General features: G+C 51.8%; 2 protein-coding genes across 7 annotated transcripts; both read right to left on the bottom strand.

The window, feature by feature from the left end:
- Positions 1-783: 783 nt before the first annotated feature.
- On the bottom strand, positions 784-6,223 carry Mrm1 (mitochondrial rRNA methyltransferase 1). 5 transcript variants are annotated; one of them, XM_040269103.2, is made up of 5 exons: positions 5,474-6,222; positions 5,232-5,325; positions 1,913-2,045; positions 1,697-1,816; positions 784-1,460 (listed from the first exon to the last, which is right to left on the bottom strand). In XM_040269103.2, the coding sequence occupies exons 1-5, from the start codon at positions 6,049-6,051 to the stop codon at positions 1,258-1,260; spliced, it is 1,128 nt and encodes a 375-aa protein (XP_040125037.1). In that variant the 5' UTR covers positions 6,052-6,222; the 3' UTR covers positions 784-1,257. The 5 variants fall into 5 exon arrangements, with proteins under 5 accessions (XP_040125037.1, XP_040125039.1, XP_040125038.1 ...); XM_040269105.2 differs by having other exon boundaries at positions 784-1,455; positions 5,474-6,221; XM_040269104.2 differs by having other exon boundaries at positions 5,513-6,221.
- Positions 6,224-7,362: 1,139 nt separating this feature from the next.
- Positions 7,363-14,773, bottom strand: Dhrs11 (dehydrogenase/reductase 11). 2 transcript variants are annotated; one of them, XM_005321525.5, is made up of 7 exons: positions 14,391-14,772; positions 11,493-11,702; positions 10,017-10,111; positions 9,156-9,285; positions 8,397-8,489; positions 8,125-8,190; positions 7,363-8,003 (listed from the first exon to the last, which is right to left on the bottom strand). In XM_005321525.5, exons 1-7 carry the CDS (start codon positions 14,745-14,747, stop codon positions 7,962-7,964), a joined length of 993 nt encoding a protein of 330 aa, XP_005321582.3. In that variant the 5' UTR covers positions 14,748-14,772; the 3' UTR covers positions 7,363-7,961. The 2 variants fall into 2 exon arrangements, with proteins under 2 accessions (XP_005321582.3, XP_013212551.3); XM_013357097.4 differs by lacking the exon at positions 8,125-8,190 and having other exon boundaries at positions 14,391-14,773.
- Positions 14,774-15,001: the final 228 nt, after the last annotated feature.

The raw sequence follows: 15,001 nt of genomic DNA, 5'->3' as shown, positions 1-15,001 counted from the left end.
GTCACAGTGACCAGGATTACAACTTAGGGATTGCTGCTCTGCCAGCCCATGCTCCAGAGCAGTGGTTCTCAACCAGGGATGACGTGGAGATGTTGAGACAGGTCCATTTTCATAACAGGGGACAGGAGGGCAGTGCTACTGGAGGGCAGTGCTACTGGTGTCTAGTGCCTAGAAGTCAGGAATGTTGCTAAACGTTCTATAATGCTCGGGACAGTTCTCACAGCAAAGAAGTAATTATCTGGTCCCAAGTGGCAGTAGTGCCAAGGTTGAGAGGCACTGCTCTGGTGGCCCTTAGCCATGGCTGCAGGTTAGACCCATGGGGGGGGGGGACAGTTTAGAAAGCCTGATGATCAGGATGCGCCTAGACCCCTGCACGGGCACTCTGGCAGCAGTGTTGGGCTTGTTTCTTTCTTTCTTTTTAAAGAATTTAACCATTATTTATCTGTTGTTGTTTGTTTTTATGTGGTGCTGAGAAGCGGGGTCTGCATTACTTAGGCTGTGGCTTCTGCACCACTTGTGGGGCCTTGGTGAAGGCACACCAAATCCGTCTGGCTTGCACAATAAATAGCAATCCGTCCCCACCACCCCACACTCAGGGCAGGGGCATTGCTTCTATGAGTGGTGTGTATGTGTATGGGGGAGGGGGTGTTACTGCTAATTTTTTGATTCTAATGGGACTGCAGCCGGGAGTCTCTCCAGGTGGCTGCAAAAGCTTTCCAGAACTGTGGAGCAAAGAGCAAGGCTGCCACCTAATGGACGAATTGAGACAGATCAGCCCATTCATGGAGTGCCTAATGGATGATACCAGATGATGTTTTATTTGCTCCTCACAACAACCCTGTGAGGTAGGTAGCTGCAGACCAAGGTCCTGGGCACCACAAGATAAAGACATGTACTTAAGGCCCACACGGGGACAGTCCTTGATTTGTACTTTGTCTATCCCACAGGAAGACCTCGGCCCCCCTCCACATCCTCACACTCAGCATTCGCCACAGGCAACACCTGGTCAGGAGCAGTCGGACCCCTGGACTGGGCTGCCTGATTCCCTCTGAAACCTCAACTTCCACTCGACTTCTGCCGTAGCCCATCCTGGAAATCACCAAACTACATCTTCACTGCAGGTCCACAGCAAAATAGGAGATTGAACTCCTCCAGTCTTTACTGCAGAGTCCCTGGCCATACAGTTAATGACTGACATCAAGGAACAGGGGCCAGCAGGCCAGACCTGGGGATGTGTGTGCAACTGTCCCAGCACCATCACGTGCACTTCGTGGACAGCCCCCTAAGCCCCCATTTGCCTCTCTTTTTCTGATTCGGAAGACGATTCTGGGTGCTGAGTGACTCACAGTCCTTTGGACATAGCTGGTGGTCCTTGTGGGTCTTGGAGGGGCTTCTCTGTCTTTTCCACTGCACGGAAACCTTTCCTCTGGCTGCAAATGGAGTGAAGAAGAATTCCTGCACTGACAGACGAGGGAAAGAGACTGAGGAGAGGAAGGAATATGTACAGGGAGCCTTGACCCATGCCAGGCGCTCCCTCACTTCATCCCTAAAGGAAGTATTCTCCCCATTTTGCACATGAAGCAACTGACACAGAAGGACCAGGTAGCTTGTTTAGAATTCAGTCAGAAAACGGGATGGGAGAAAAGCAGCACTTGTGTGGTTAGAGGCCATCAGGAAAGGGAAGAAGCTGACTCACCTGCAGCCACGGACACATTCAAGGACTCGAGTCCAGGAGGCAGCTGGCGCCCTGGCAGAATGGTAAGGAGGAGCCGACAGGAGGCCTGCACTTCCTGGGACAGACCAGAACCCTCGTTCCCTGCGGGGCACAGGGCAGAGGGTTAGGCAACCCAGCTAGACACCAAGTGCTCAGGAAACATGCATCAAAGCAAGAAGAGCAGGGACATCTACCTACCCAGCACGAGGAGAGTAGGCTGGTCCCAGAGGAACTCTAAGCAATTCATGATGGGGGTTTGGGAGGACTGGGAAACCTCAGGCCCCGGGCAGCCCACGGTGCCTGCCACAAGCCAGCCTTGCCGGGCTTTGGCCTGAAAGAGAAAACACTATGTTTTAGCTCACAAATCTTCATCAGAGCCCTGGGGAAATGGAGCCAAGTCTTCACCACATGTGCCTTTGCTTAAAGATGCATTCATTTCTGTCAAGTTATTAAACACCTTGATCTGTTCAGGCTATTGTAGGCACCGAGAATGAGGCTGTGAACAAAAGAAACAGAACAGAATCCCGGCCTGTGGAAAGCCTTGTTGAAATGACACGTGAGTGTAGACCTGGAGAGGATGAGGGGCGCCACATGGACATCTGGGGGAAGAATGCTCCGAGCATTCTACAAATGCAAAGGCCCAGAGGCCTTGCTTACCTGCACATGTGAGGAACAGTAAGGAGGCCACAGAACAAGGGTCACATAAGGGAAGACCTTGAAAGCCACTGAAAGGACTTGGGTTTTACTCTGAGATGTAAAGGCTTTGAAAGATTTGGATAGAAAAGTAATATGGTCTGATTTACATTTCAACAGAATCACTCTGCCTGCCATGCTGAGAGTCAGAACAGACGGAAGACCAGTGAGGCTTCTGCAACGAGTCAAGAGACAATGGTGCAGCTGGCAGTGGTGGAGGCTTGGGAGGCTGAGGCAGGAGGATCACGAGTTCAAAGCCAGACTCAGCTATAGTGAGGCGCTAAGCAACTCAGTGAGACCTTGTCTCTAAATAACATACAAAATGGAATTGGGGATGTGGCTCAATGGCTGAGTGCCCGAGTACAATCCCTGGTACAAAAAAGAGAGAGAGACAATCGTGGCCTGGACTATGGTAGCAATGGAGAGTTTGAGCAGTGAAACTCTCACTGGCAATAACTCCAAGATAAAGCCAAAAGGATTTGGTCACAGGTGGAATGGGGGCATGGTATGAAAGCAGGAAGTCAAGGATGGCACCATGGTCTCTAGCCAAAGGGATGGAGTTGCCACAGTTGGACTGGGTAAGCTTCAGAAGGAAAGATGCTCAGCTTTGAACATGTTGTTTGAAATGCCCACTAGGAATAAAAAAGAGCTTCAGAGACAGGTAGATGAGTGAATCTGGAATTCAGGGGTGAGAGCTGGGCTAGGGTACACATCTAGGAGGTATGTGAATATAGATGGTATTTAAAGCCATGAGACAAGATGAGATCAAAAAAGTGAATATTCAGAAAAGAGATCCAAGGACTGAAATCTGGGAAAATTTAATGTTTGGGCATGAGGGAGTTGAGAAGGAATCACCAAAGTCAACTTCAAGAAAGAGCACAGCAGCCAAATGCAGTGGTGCACACCTGTAATCTCAGCAGCTGGGGAGGCTGAGGAAGAAGGACCGAAAGGTCAAAGCCAGCCTCAGTAACTTAGAGAGGCCCTAAGCAACTCAGTGAGACCCTGTCTTTAATAAAATATAAAAAAAGGGCTGGGGATGTGGCTCAGTGGGTAATCACCCCTGGGTTCAACCCCCAGTACAAAAAAAAAAAAAAAAAAAGAAAGAAAGAAAGAAAGAACACAGTGATGGGGCTGGGGTTGTAGCTCAATGGTAAAGCACTTACCTGGCATGTGTGAGGCACTGGGTTTGATTCTCAGTACCACATATAAATACATAAGTAAATAAATTATAAAGATCCATTGACAACTAATAACAAATTAAAAAGAAACAAAGAACACAGAGCAGGAGGAAAATGAAATAGAGAGTGGGTTTGGTGGTACAGCTAGCTCAATGGTACAGCACCTGCCTCACATGGTAAAGCGCTAGGTTCAGTCCTCAGCACCACTGAACATTTTAAAAGCCAAGGTGAATAAGGGAAGGAACATCACACGGAGGAAAGAATGGTCATCTGTGCCAGATGTTGCAGATGGCTCATGTCAGATAAGGACTGAAACAGACCCTTGACTATAGCAACATGGAGGATACCGGTGACCTTGCCAAAGGCTTCAATTCAGCATGGGATTGAGGTCAGGAGAGAATGAGAACATCTGTGAATGTGACGAGAATGAAAGTGAGAAAATGGAGAAAAAAGAACGTGCTGGAGCAGTGTCTTTAAGTGGGCAGGAAGGCCCGGGGCCCAGCACTGCCTTTGCTTGAGGCACCTCCAGTTCTTCCATGGTGACAGAAGGCAAGACAGCCCTATGGGCCAGGCTGCTGGTGGGAGGAGGCAGATGTCCTGAATGGAGCTTAGGGAATCAGAGTGTTTGTGTTTTTTCAGGAGCTACTTGTTAAGAGGCGGGGAGTGAGGAAGGGAAACTTCATCTCCTACTAGGCTTGGCCAGAGTTCCTCTGAAGGGGGCTCCCTATAAGAAGGAATAGTCAGAAAACACTTCTGGGGATGTGCTGTTCAATGTAGTAGCCACGAGCCACATGTGACTACTAGGCAATGGAAATGTGACTACTCCAGGTAGATTTGTGCTGTATGTGAAAAGTGTTAAATGAGATGTAAAATATTAATGATATTTAATATGATAATATTTTGGATATAATAGGGCAAGTTACTGAAATTAATTTCACCTGTTTCACTTTTCAACGTGGCTAGTAGAAAATCTGAAGTTACTACGTGGCTGGCATTGTGTTTTTATTGTGCAACTTTGTTTCAAGAGGGAATTTCTCACAGGACGACCGTCAGAGGGGCTGCCAAATGCAGTGCAATACTGCCCTCTTGTGGCCAGCAGGGGGGAACAACTGAAAACGGACGGATAGAGGGAACACAGAAGTTCCTCCCTCAAGTTTACCCCTTCCTAGAAATTAAAAGCATACAGGTCCCCTTGTTCAATGATTCTTTCAAGCTGTGCCCCTACTCAAGGATCAAAAATCTCCTGTTCCCCAGCTCCCCAGGGCTAAACAACAAGCATCGCTTAAGACCTAAATAGCAATGAGACACTGAAGTACACTTAAAGCGGGAAAGAGGACTTCTGGGGAAGCGTGCTGGAGATTGAACCCGGGGCCTTGTGCTTGCTAAGCAAGTGCTCGACCACTGGGCCACATCCCTAACCCAGGAGTGCAGCAAAGGGAATGATGCCAGAAAGCCCCTAACTTCAGAATTTTCTTTTTGTGGTTTTGAAAACTCCAGGACCCTTCCCTTCCCAATGGGATTTAGAAGGCCATAGGAATCAATGCACACACGCACCCTTCTCTCTCCTTCCACCATTCACTGCTTAAAAACGCTGGCTGAGCTAAGCTCATTTCTTTCTTTCCCCTTTCTTCCCCCTCTCCATTTACCTGTAAAAAACCTGCCAGGTCGTCAGTAGAGAACACATCCATCACCTCCATAGCCCCCGCACTGGCCTTGCTGACTACTGGAGTGAGCGGGCAGCTGTAAAGATTCCCAGCCCCAGCATTAGGTTGGTCAATTTCAAACCTGGTGCCCCACCCATTCCCGGGCTCCCAAGGGCTAGGGGTGCAAGTTCTGGCAAAGGGAAGGAACCACCCAAAGGCCAAGGTGCTTAGGAACTCGACTGCACCTCCAAGTTGGGTACATGGGGAATAAGGAGTGCCCGTGCCTGTTTCTCTGGCTAATAATGACTTTGTCCACTCCGAGGAAGTGAGCGGAGCGCAGGACAGCACCAAGATTCCGGGGATCCTGGAGCCCCTCAAGGACGAGGCACAGTTGCTGGTGGTCGTCGCCTGGGCTTACTTCCTCGGCTTCTCTGCAAGGCCGGGGCCGCAGCGGGCTCACCTCCATGCAGACGCCCTGATGCACCTGGTGGCGGCACAGGGCGTCCAGTTTCTGCCGCCTGGGCCGCAGAACTGGGATGTCCCGCGCCTCCGCTTCCCGGAGCAGCTCGGCCCGCTCTCCCTGTAGTCCAGCCCTGCCGGCTTGGAGCAGGAGCCGGGCCACTCGGCGGCGGGCGGCTCGCAGAGCCAGGAGACACGGGGACAAGCCAAACAGCAGCTCTAGCCGCGGGGTCGGCGCCAAGTCATCCAGCCTCAGGCGGCTTAGCTCCTCCCCGCCAGGCCGCACCCCACGGGAGAAATGACGGGCCACCAGACGTCCAGAGCAGTAACCGGTAGCGACCGTGAGGGTCGAGAGCAGCCCCATTGTGCGGGCCGTACCGGGAAGCCCCCAGCTGCGTCCTGGCGAGGAGTCACCGCCACGTGCAGGTGAAAAGGACCCAATGGCTGCTCTCAGGGACGAACAGACCTCACTACCAGCTCGAGGAGTCCCTGAGCTGAACCACACAGTGCCCGCCCCCCCCCGCGGTTTCCACGTGGGTCCTCCGCTTCCGGGTTCCGGTAGCCCCACCCCCTGCCCCGCGACGCATTGCGCATGCCGGATCGCCAGGACGTGCCCACAGCGCTCTCTGCAGGGCTGGATGAGCCGAGAGCGCCACCCACAGCGGAGGGCTGGCGGACCCGCAGTGAGGCTGAGCCGGCTTTGCTGCTGTCCCCCCATAAGTCCCAAGAGCGCGGGAGGCCGGCGCGGGAGGCCACACACCAGCAAATAAGAATTCATGGAACGGGTTGGCCTTCCTCCTGTTCAACCAAGTCAGTCTTGATGCCTCTCTCCCCACATCCAGGCGCGTCCCATTTGGGGACTTTTCCCAGAGGCTTCTCCTTGTCAGACCTCATCACCAATTAATAGGACCCCAACCTTACTTCCCAAACCTTGGCCGCTTATTCTCTTCCCTAGTCATATCTCGGCCTCTCATGTCCCTGATGACTAGCCCAACTGATGCTCTTGACCTACAGGTAATAGCTGGACTCCTTTGCTCAAAGTTCAGATCCCTAGTGATCCAGGACACACCTCTTCTCTCTCTCTCTCTCTCTCTCTCTCTCTCTCTCACACACACACACACACACACACACACACACAGGGCCTTTTTTTCCCTTCTCATTTATTTTAGTCTTGCCTTGTTGCCTCAAACTCATCTCCTCCTGCCTCAACTTTCCATATATTCATTCAGTCCCATCTTGCTCCTACACTGTTTTTTGATACCAGGGATTGAACCCAGGGGAGCTTTACCACTGAGCCACATCCTCAGCCCCTTTTATTTTTTGAGACAGGGGTCTCATTGAATTGCTCAGGGTCTTGCAAAATTGCTGAGGCTGGCCACCAATTTGCCATCTCCTGCCTCAGCCTCTGGACTTGCTGAGATCCCACTACATCCGTCCTGTTCTTAGTTTTTAGCGTGTTATTCACACAGCACTGCACACCCTGTTTGTCTTCTCTTTGTCTTTAGCAAACTCCTCTCCATTTTTAAAACCCAACCCAAACTTCTCCTGCTCCCTAAGGTAATCCACAGTCCAGAAGTGATGCCCCACATCCACCCATGTGAAAGAAATTCTGAGACACAAACCATTTGGATCACAGAGAAGGAAGAAGAATTGAAAGACATTCCTGAAGCTCAAGTTGGTTGTGATTTTTCTTTTTTAATTATCACAGTGAAATCTACTGGGAGCCAGGCCCTGGGATTCTGCTCCTATAGTCAGAGTAGAGGGATGGTCCCACTCGAAGCACAGAAACCTAGATTGGGCTGGAGAGCTGGAAAGGGGAAGGGACGGGGAAGGGGAAGCAGTGGGGCAGGGAGAGAAGGAAAGCTGGAGCCCTGGGTAACCATTCAAATGTAAGGTGAGGGCCTCTCTCTGCCACTCCAACCTTGAAGGACAGAGGTTGGGATGCAAGAAGATGGGGGAGCCCCCCTTTTGGCCATATCCCCTTTGCCAGTTCAAAGGGAAGCCTGAGGAGAGCAAAGGTGAAGGAGACCAAGGAGGAAACTCATAGCGTGTAACAGGAAAAGCAATGAGGGCCCCCACCTCCTCTCCCCAGCCCATTTTTCACATTTGCAGTGGAAATGATTTGACAAGATATTAAAACTTCAAACAAAATTTCTAGCCCTTGGGGTAGAGACAGAAAGTAGGGTCCAGGGGTTCAGAAATCAACACCTAAAATCCAGAGGCAGGAGCCAAGCCATCAGGAGTAGGGAGGGAAGGAAGAGCTCCCACAGGACACTAGACCACCTGCTCTGTGGGCCTCATCTGGATGTCTCCAATCTGTGGAAGGCACAAGGCTTGAGGCAGCCAGGACACTCCCCACCCCTTAAAGCCTCCCTGCTCCCCTCCTGTGGGGATGGTTGGGCTCTTCCAGGGGGTGGACAGTCAAAGCCAAACTCACCTGGACATGTGGGGGGCTGCTGAGGACATAGATGACAGCCTCAGCCACATCCTCAGGTTTGAGACACTGAGAGTACCAGGGGAAAGGTTGAGACAAGGAGAGAACGGACCCAAGTTCTTTCCCACCACTGAGGTCCTCTCCAGCGTCCACGTTCCCACCCCAACCCTCCAGGAGGGGGTGACAAACTGGACCGAAGGGTGGAGACTGAGGCCAGGGTTCCCTGTCTTAACTTAGGGATTGGGTGCCTTTACCAGGCCCAGAGGGAAGCCCACCTTCATGACTTCATAGGTAGCAGCTGCTTTTTCAGGGTCCTTGTCATGGAGTCTGAAGGCAAACTGGGTCTCCACCACACCTGGAGAAATGCACTGGGCCAACAGAAGGGCCTAATCAGGGGGTGAGCTTTTCAAGGCCTTGGGGAGGTTGGGAGGAAAGGATGGAGGTCACAGGGCCCCAACTGCCATGGTGATGGCAGCCCAGTGTCCAGCAAACACACACTCCCTCCAAAAGTGCCACCGTCAAAGATCACATGTTCCCTACCATGAACAGAGCCCTTCCTATATCTCAGCTAAATAACTGACAAAATGGCATTTCTTAAAGGCTCCTAAACATTAGGGGGAAAGAGGGAAGGAGAAAGAGGAGTGAAACTCCACATTTTACAAATAAGACTGAAGCTTAGAGAGATCCAGTGACTTGCCCAAGATAATGTAGCCTTCAAGGAAAGAGCCTAGAGTTGTGGCATCCAGCCATTGTGTACCTGGTTTCCCACAATCCCTGGCTTTCCCCTAGTTTCACTCAACCATGTTCTCCTCAAATCAGCCCTCTACGTCTTCAGTCTAAATCTGGTCACTGGTGAAATGAGGAATCTCAAGAGCTGAGCAAGGCCATGCAAGGAGCAACAGAGCCCAGGGGTTCTGTACCCAGTCCACTTCCACAGACTCAAAACACCCACCCTGACCATGAGCTTCTGGGCAGCATGTGACAGGAGGGCCTCTGCCCACCTCATCCCCACCAAGCCTAGGCCACAGCCTCACCGTGGCGCGAATGTGGGTCTGGGCCTCCCGAAGCTCTTGCCTCAATCCCTCAGTCAGCGCAGTGACGGTGTATTTGGTTGCACTATAGAAATGGGTCGCAGAGTTGGGTGGGACTCGGTGACCAGACATGCTGGGTGGAAAGAGGGAAGGAGAAAGAGGAGTGAAACTCCACAGAAACAGGCAGTGAATGCCCTCTGCCATCCTGGTCAACCCCATACCCAGAGGCCAATGGGGAAACATCTAAAGTGGAATTCTGTGGTCACCCCTATAGCCCACTGAATCTAACTTTTTTTTTTGGCAGGGGGTGCTAGGGATTGAACCCAGGGCACTTGACCACTGAGCCATATCCCCAGCCCTCTTTTGTATTTTATTTAGAGACAAGGTCTCACTGAGTTGTTTAGCATCTCGCCGTTGCTGAGGCTGGCTTTGAACTTGCAATCCTCTGGCCTCAGCCTCCGGAGCCTCTGGGATTACAGGTGTGTGCCACCATGCCTGGATGAATCCTGGAATATCTCCAGAAGCAGGAATAGGCCATGTCACCATGGGGTTTCCCCAAAGGTTGAGCCTATGTAGTTTTTCTCTGTGCCACCTGCCACCTGTATAGGATATTCATCCTAGGACCTGAAGACAGGATGTGTGCAGTCCCAGGAGAGTTCCGGGGTTTGGCTGCAGAGGGAAGGAGCTAGACTGCCCATTCTGGCCAAGCAGGGACTAGCAGTTTCTCTCATTGGAATTGTACCTTCTGGATATTTTCCCACCAAGGAAACTGAAGTCCAAAGAAGTCAAGTGAGCAGCAGCAGATCACCCACCCTGGAGGGCAAGTGATGACTTGAGTTTTCCATGTAGGCCACCAGCCCTCACCTGTTGATGTTAATGATGTGCCCGTCATCCACATTCCGCTCCTTCATGGACTGGTAGGCTTCCCGTGTGCAGATGCTGAGAGCCAGCACGTTTACCTGTAGGCCAGGGAGGGCAGTGGGGTATCTCCAGATTGGGCCTGACAAAGCAGGTGACTGAACCAGAGGCCAGTGGCAGGCCAAGGGCACCCTGTCTTCTCCATAGGTTCCCCTCCACTAAAAGCTGCCCCCCACCAGACGATGGCAGAGGTAGCTCCTCTTGGAGCTATGTAAATCCGCAAATGTAAATCCCTCAAACCCATCCAGACCTGGGAGACCATTTTGGCTATCCCTGCTGTACGAGAAAGACCCTGCCTTAATAATCATTTCCTTTTCTTCCCCTAAATAGCCAACCTTCTTAGGGACAGTGTCCCTGTCCCTGCTCCTTCCCCAACCAACTGAAAACCTTCCTAAAATGTCTTTAAAATCTCTTTCTCCAGAAGGCACCCCAGCCTTTCCTGCCATCCACAGCCATCTTCCTCCCTTGAGACCATGAGTGTCAAGGAGAGGCCCGCCTTTTATACCTGTCTTTAACCTGGGTCCCATCCCAGAGCCCAGGTGCAGACTCTTCAGAGGGTGGGGTCACTGCCACTCCTGCTCTCTATGGCAGAGGTGACCCCAAGTCCCCACTTTCATGGAGCAGAGGTCTAAAGCAGTGTCTGCTGTAGAGCACCTGCCTGACTCCACCCTTTAGCTTCACCCCCAGGACAAGCAGAGTTTTCAAAAATTCCTCACACCTCCCCTCTTGCACAGAAAGGGAACAGCTGACAGATTTCTTTATCGGGTATCTGAGTCAAAAATCAGGACAGACCACCTTTAGTGTGGACCCACCTCGGTGCTTAGGGCAACAGCAGGAGCTGGAAGCAGGAAAAGCAGCCTTGTTTCTGCCCTTCCTATAAGTGTGGGGTTGTGGTTTAGATGGAGAAGGAAAAATGGATTCCCAGGGACCATGTGAGGAAATCTCCCAGGTCTTTGGGTTTTGGGGCTGGGGAGAGAAGATGCTTTCTAGGATGATCCTAGTAAACTTAGGCAATCTTCAAGTTGAAAGGGACCTTTGGGACTTAGTAAGTCCCTTCTTTAACAGATGGGCAAGTTGAGGTCAAGGTTTAGAGACCCACTTGCTGCAGGTAAGAGCCATGACCATGATCTCCCGGAAGACTCTGAGAACAGGGCTTCATTTTTATTGTTCATTCCTTCATTTCCAGATCCAAGCATCTATTAGATACTAAACCTATTGATACCAGACGTGGAAAGGATTGTGGGGGAAAGAAGCATCCTGTTTAGACATTGCTTTCAACTTCTCCAAACACTGTCATATTCTAATGTCATCCCATAACATCACTCTTACTACATAGATATCCTATCCCCAACAGCCCTCCAGCTCATAGGCCCCTGGCTCTGGCTCTCCTCCCTACCCAGACCCCAGGCCTGGACCCCTTACGTTGAACATGTTCTTCCAACCGCTGGTGCTGCCTGAGAGCAGGGTGTCAGGCCGGGCCAGGCCAGCATTGTTGATGCAGATGTCCACACCACCATGCTGAGAGCGCACAGCTGAGAACATGGAGAGGATGTCCTCCTCATTTGACAGGTCACATCTGTAGGGGATCAAAGTCCCGGGGTAGCCTGCACTCTTACATTCAGCAGCCAGCTCCTATGAAACCCAACAGGGGTCTCACTGGGGTGAGCTGCACATTCCCATACCTCCCCACCTGGAGTTGTACCTCCCTCCTTGTCACCACTCATAGGACTCTGTCCTTTGGCAGCCACCTTTTGGCCACATAGATGGGCTGCCCATCCCCCAAAGCTTGTCCTCCTTGGTCAAAGTCCAGGGGGTGAGGGCACTCCCTGAGTGAGGGAGGGGGAAAGTTGAGTGGATCATCAGAAGAAGGAACCTCACGTATAAACTCAAGTTTTCAATTCTAAGGAGGAAGAAGCAAGGCAGGGATCCTAGGAATGGGGTGGGGAGTCCTCTTTTCAGCCTCTTCACAAGAATACCTCCTCTGCCCGAAAGTAGGATGCACCTTTTGCCCTACTTCATGCTTCTTCCACAAGTCACTGAGCTGGCTACTCCAAGGTGTCAGTTCTCTCCTCCCCACTGATATCAATCGATCCCTCCCAGAAAGGCTCACCTCCGAACCATTACCCTCCCTTGCAGTCAGTTTGGCAAAATTCAAAGGTGTGTTCTCACACCTACACCTTCCATTGAAGCCCAGCTGCCCACCTCCTCTTTCCCTCTACCTCCAGAAGGGGTCAGGATGTCAGGACAGATTGTTTATTCCTCTAACCCCTAGTACACCTCCCTCTACCCCCAAGTTTCCCTGGAGATTATGAGGCAAGTAGGTGGCAGGTGGTAGGTGGCAGGTGACACAGGGCACCCTCTACGCAACTCCAGAGGAAATACCTGAGAAAGCAAAGCCAGTGAAAGACAGCTGTGAGGAAGCTGGTATTCAGAAGAAAGAAGAAAACAGGCTTCATGGCCTAGAAGGCATTTGAGATTTGTGAAGGTGACATGTGGTGGGGGTAGTGGGTACCTAGAGGAAGGCCAGCTTGGCCAGCTGTCTTAGCCTGGAGCCCCTTCCTCCTCCCAAACCAAACTAGGAATAAAGGGTTGAATCAAGTGACTGGAGAAATTCATTTCTGCTCTTTCTGTGAGTCTTCTGGGACTCAAACACCCTCTCTGCCTGATTTTACTGCTCAGAACCACCTCAGGAAATAGAGTTTCTCTTTGAAGAAAGCCAGAACCCAAAGTCTGCTCTGATATCCATGAATTAACCAATCAATAAAAGCAGACTATGGGTAAGAAAGCCTGGAATTTGGGGATCCTCTTTAGAAAAGTTTCCACACCAACCCCAAACCTCAGTCCTGGGTCAAACATTCAAAACCTCTAGCTCCTGCTCAGCAGAGGACCAAAGGATGCCAACCTGCCCCAGCACACAACTTCCCCCTTTTTTCAGGGGCTGAGAACTGATTTCTCTATTGCTGTCTTCTCACTGCGCCTCCTTCACCTACTCTCAAAACCAAACTGAAACCCCTCACAGCAGGAGCATACTCCAGTCATGATAGTCATTCTTGGAGGTGCATGATCAACCTGGGGATCCTCTTGGGATTCAGGGTTCCCCTTTCCTGGCTAGCTTGGGGTATATAAGAAAGCAAGAGTGGCTTCAGAATTAGGGGATTCTGTTCAATCCCTGATCTGATCCTCTAGGTTCCAAAGCTAGGGCTGGGCCCTGAGCTTATTCTAAGAAAAGAAAGGGAGAGGCAGAGTGGGGCAATGATGGAGCCAGGTGACCTTAGGATTATCTGGGAGGTTATAAAAAGTACCTTTGATCAGCAGCAGGGGAGGGAACCTTCCTTCCTGTATACCTTCTCCCTCTGTCCCCACCCAAGGCCTCCTGATCTTTTCTCTACCTGGAGACTTTTGAGCAATGGTGGAGATAGTGTCCTACAACTAAGCACTAGTCCACGCCTTGAGAGTGGTCTTGCCAGGGCAAATCCAGATAACCTATAATGGAAATTTCTCCTCTCCTTCCTCCCTGCCCCAAAATAGTCAAGTTCATTTCCTTTCTGAGCCCTTGTCACTCATAACTCTGGGGGTTTCCAATCCCATGTTAAGAGAAAAACCAGAAGTTTTGCTGGATCCACATTGTTTTATCCCCTCAAAGTTTACATGTTTGACACCCTGTTTCATCTACTCAGTCCCACCTGGGGAACTTAACTGGAGAAAAGTGTACCAGTAAATATTGCATTCATCCCTCTTGCCTGTGGGGCATGGGTTAACCTTCAGACTTGGGGGAGGTAGAGCTTTCTTAGAAGAGACCCCACCCTAATCCTCCTCAGTCCTAGATCAAACTTTCAAAATCTCCAGCCCCTGTTCTTCTGGCCAGCACTTTGCCTGGTGTGAAGGGTGAGGTCTGGAGACCAGAAGCCAACCAGCCACTAAGGTTATAAAGCTTGCTATTTTTCGGCCTGCCTACCTAGCCCCTGACCTCAGGCTTCCCCTTCCCTCAGGCCAATATTCTGGGCCGGAGGGTGCCCAGGAGGGGATAGCAGAAGAGAATGCCACGGGTGGCTCAGACTCGGTACAATGGAACAGGGGGTTGTTAGGAGTAACTGGCTCCTTTAAAGACCGGACTTAGAAGGTAGAAGCCTCCCATTAGGGATCTGAGAGACCTATTCTACCAGGCAACTCCTGCTCCCAAGCCTGTTGCAAAAGGTCCCGGGATTTCAGGCAAGTGAGGATAGGGTCATACCAGGCTCCGGCTACTCCTCCTCACCAACCCGGAGTCCTACCCCGTGGAAACGATGTCCTCCAGAGTCTCCGCTCTCTGGCAGGCCTTACCTCAATGTTGCCCACGGTGCGGGCACAACCCACCACCTTCAATCCCTGCTGGACCAAGGCCCGGGCTACCGCTGCGCCGATGCCCCCAGAGGCTCCGGTCACCAGGGCCAGCCGGCCGCGCCACCGCTCCATGCCGGCTCTGGCCATAATCCCTAGCTTCCCGCCCACCTTGCTCGGCGAACAGGGCACTAGAATCTCTGAGCTTAGTCCCGCGTCGCCAAGGCTCTGCCACTCTTCCGTTATTGCGGCGGTAGCCGCGGCCAAGCTGCGGGCGTCGGTGCCACACTTCGACCCACCCCCAAGCGGGCCGGCCTCGGGCCAGGACTCCGCCCTCCAGTCCTCAGCTCCCGGCCACATCCTGCCGGAGGTCGGCCGAGGCCTGGTCGCCCCGCCCTTCCTGTCCCGCCCCCTCCGCGGCTCCCGGAAACTGTACGTTCCGCGGTGCGGGTGGGCGCGGGAGGGTCCTGTTTCCACGGTGAGCTTTACCCCCTTGCGTCAGGAAAACTTAAGCCCAACGGAGAATTTCTCTAGACCAGAGGACACATACATACATAGCCTCTTGTTCAGTCTTCTTTCCCTGCTCCTGACCCTGGGAAAGCCAAAATGAGGCT

The sequence above is a fragment of the Ictidomys tridecemlineatus genome, chromosome 3 (genome assembly GCF_052094955.1).
Source record: "Ictidomys tridecemlineatus isolate mIctTri1 chromosome 3, mIctTri1.hap1, whole genome shotgun sequence".
Taxonomy (NCBI): domain Eukaryota; kingdom Metazoa; phylum Chordata; class Mammalia; order Rodentia; family Sciuridae; genus Ictidomys; species Ictidomys tridecemlineatus.
The sequence above is the reverse complement of the archived record's forward strand: the minus strand, read 5'-3'. Positions and strand labels throughout refer to the sequence as shown.

Bases quoted from the DNA above. Each gene is read 5' to 3' on its own strand.
- Mrm1 (XM_040269103.2), bottom strand. From the start codon at position 6,051: ATGGGGCTGCTCTCGACCCTCACGGTCGCTACCGGTTACTGCTCTGGA. The intron at 2,046-5,231 runs GTAAATGGAGAG...TTTCTCTTTCAG, and splicing joins ACCTGGCAGGTTTTTTACAG to GCCAAAGCCCGGCAAGGCTG. The intron at 1,461-1,696 runs GTGAGTCAGCTT...CTCGTCTGTCAG, and splicing joins GAATGTGTCCGTGGCTGCAG to TGCAGGAATTCTTCTTCACT.
- Dhrs11 (XM_005321525.5), bottom strand. From the start codon at position 14,747: ATGTGGCCGGGAGCTGAGGACTGGAGGGCGGAGTCCTGGCCCGAGGCC. The intron at 11,703-14,390 runs GTAAGGCCTGCC...TGGGTTTCATAG, and splicing joins GCACCGTGGGCAACATTGAG to GAGCTGGCTGCTGAATGTAA. The intron at 8,490-9,155 runs GTGAGGCTGTGG...CTGTTGGCCCAG, and splicing joins AGACCCACATTCGCGCCACG to TGCATTTCTCCAGGTGTGGT.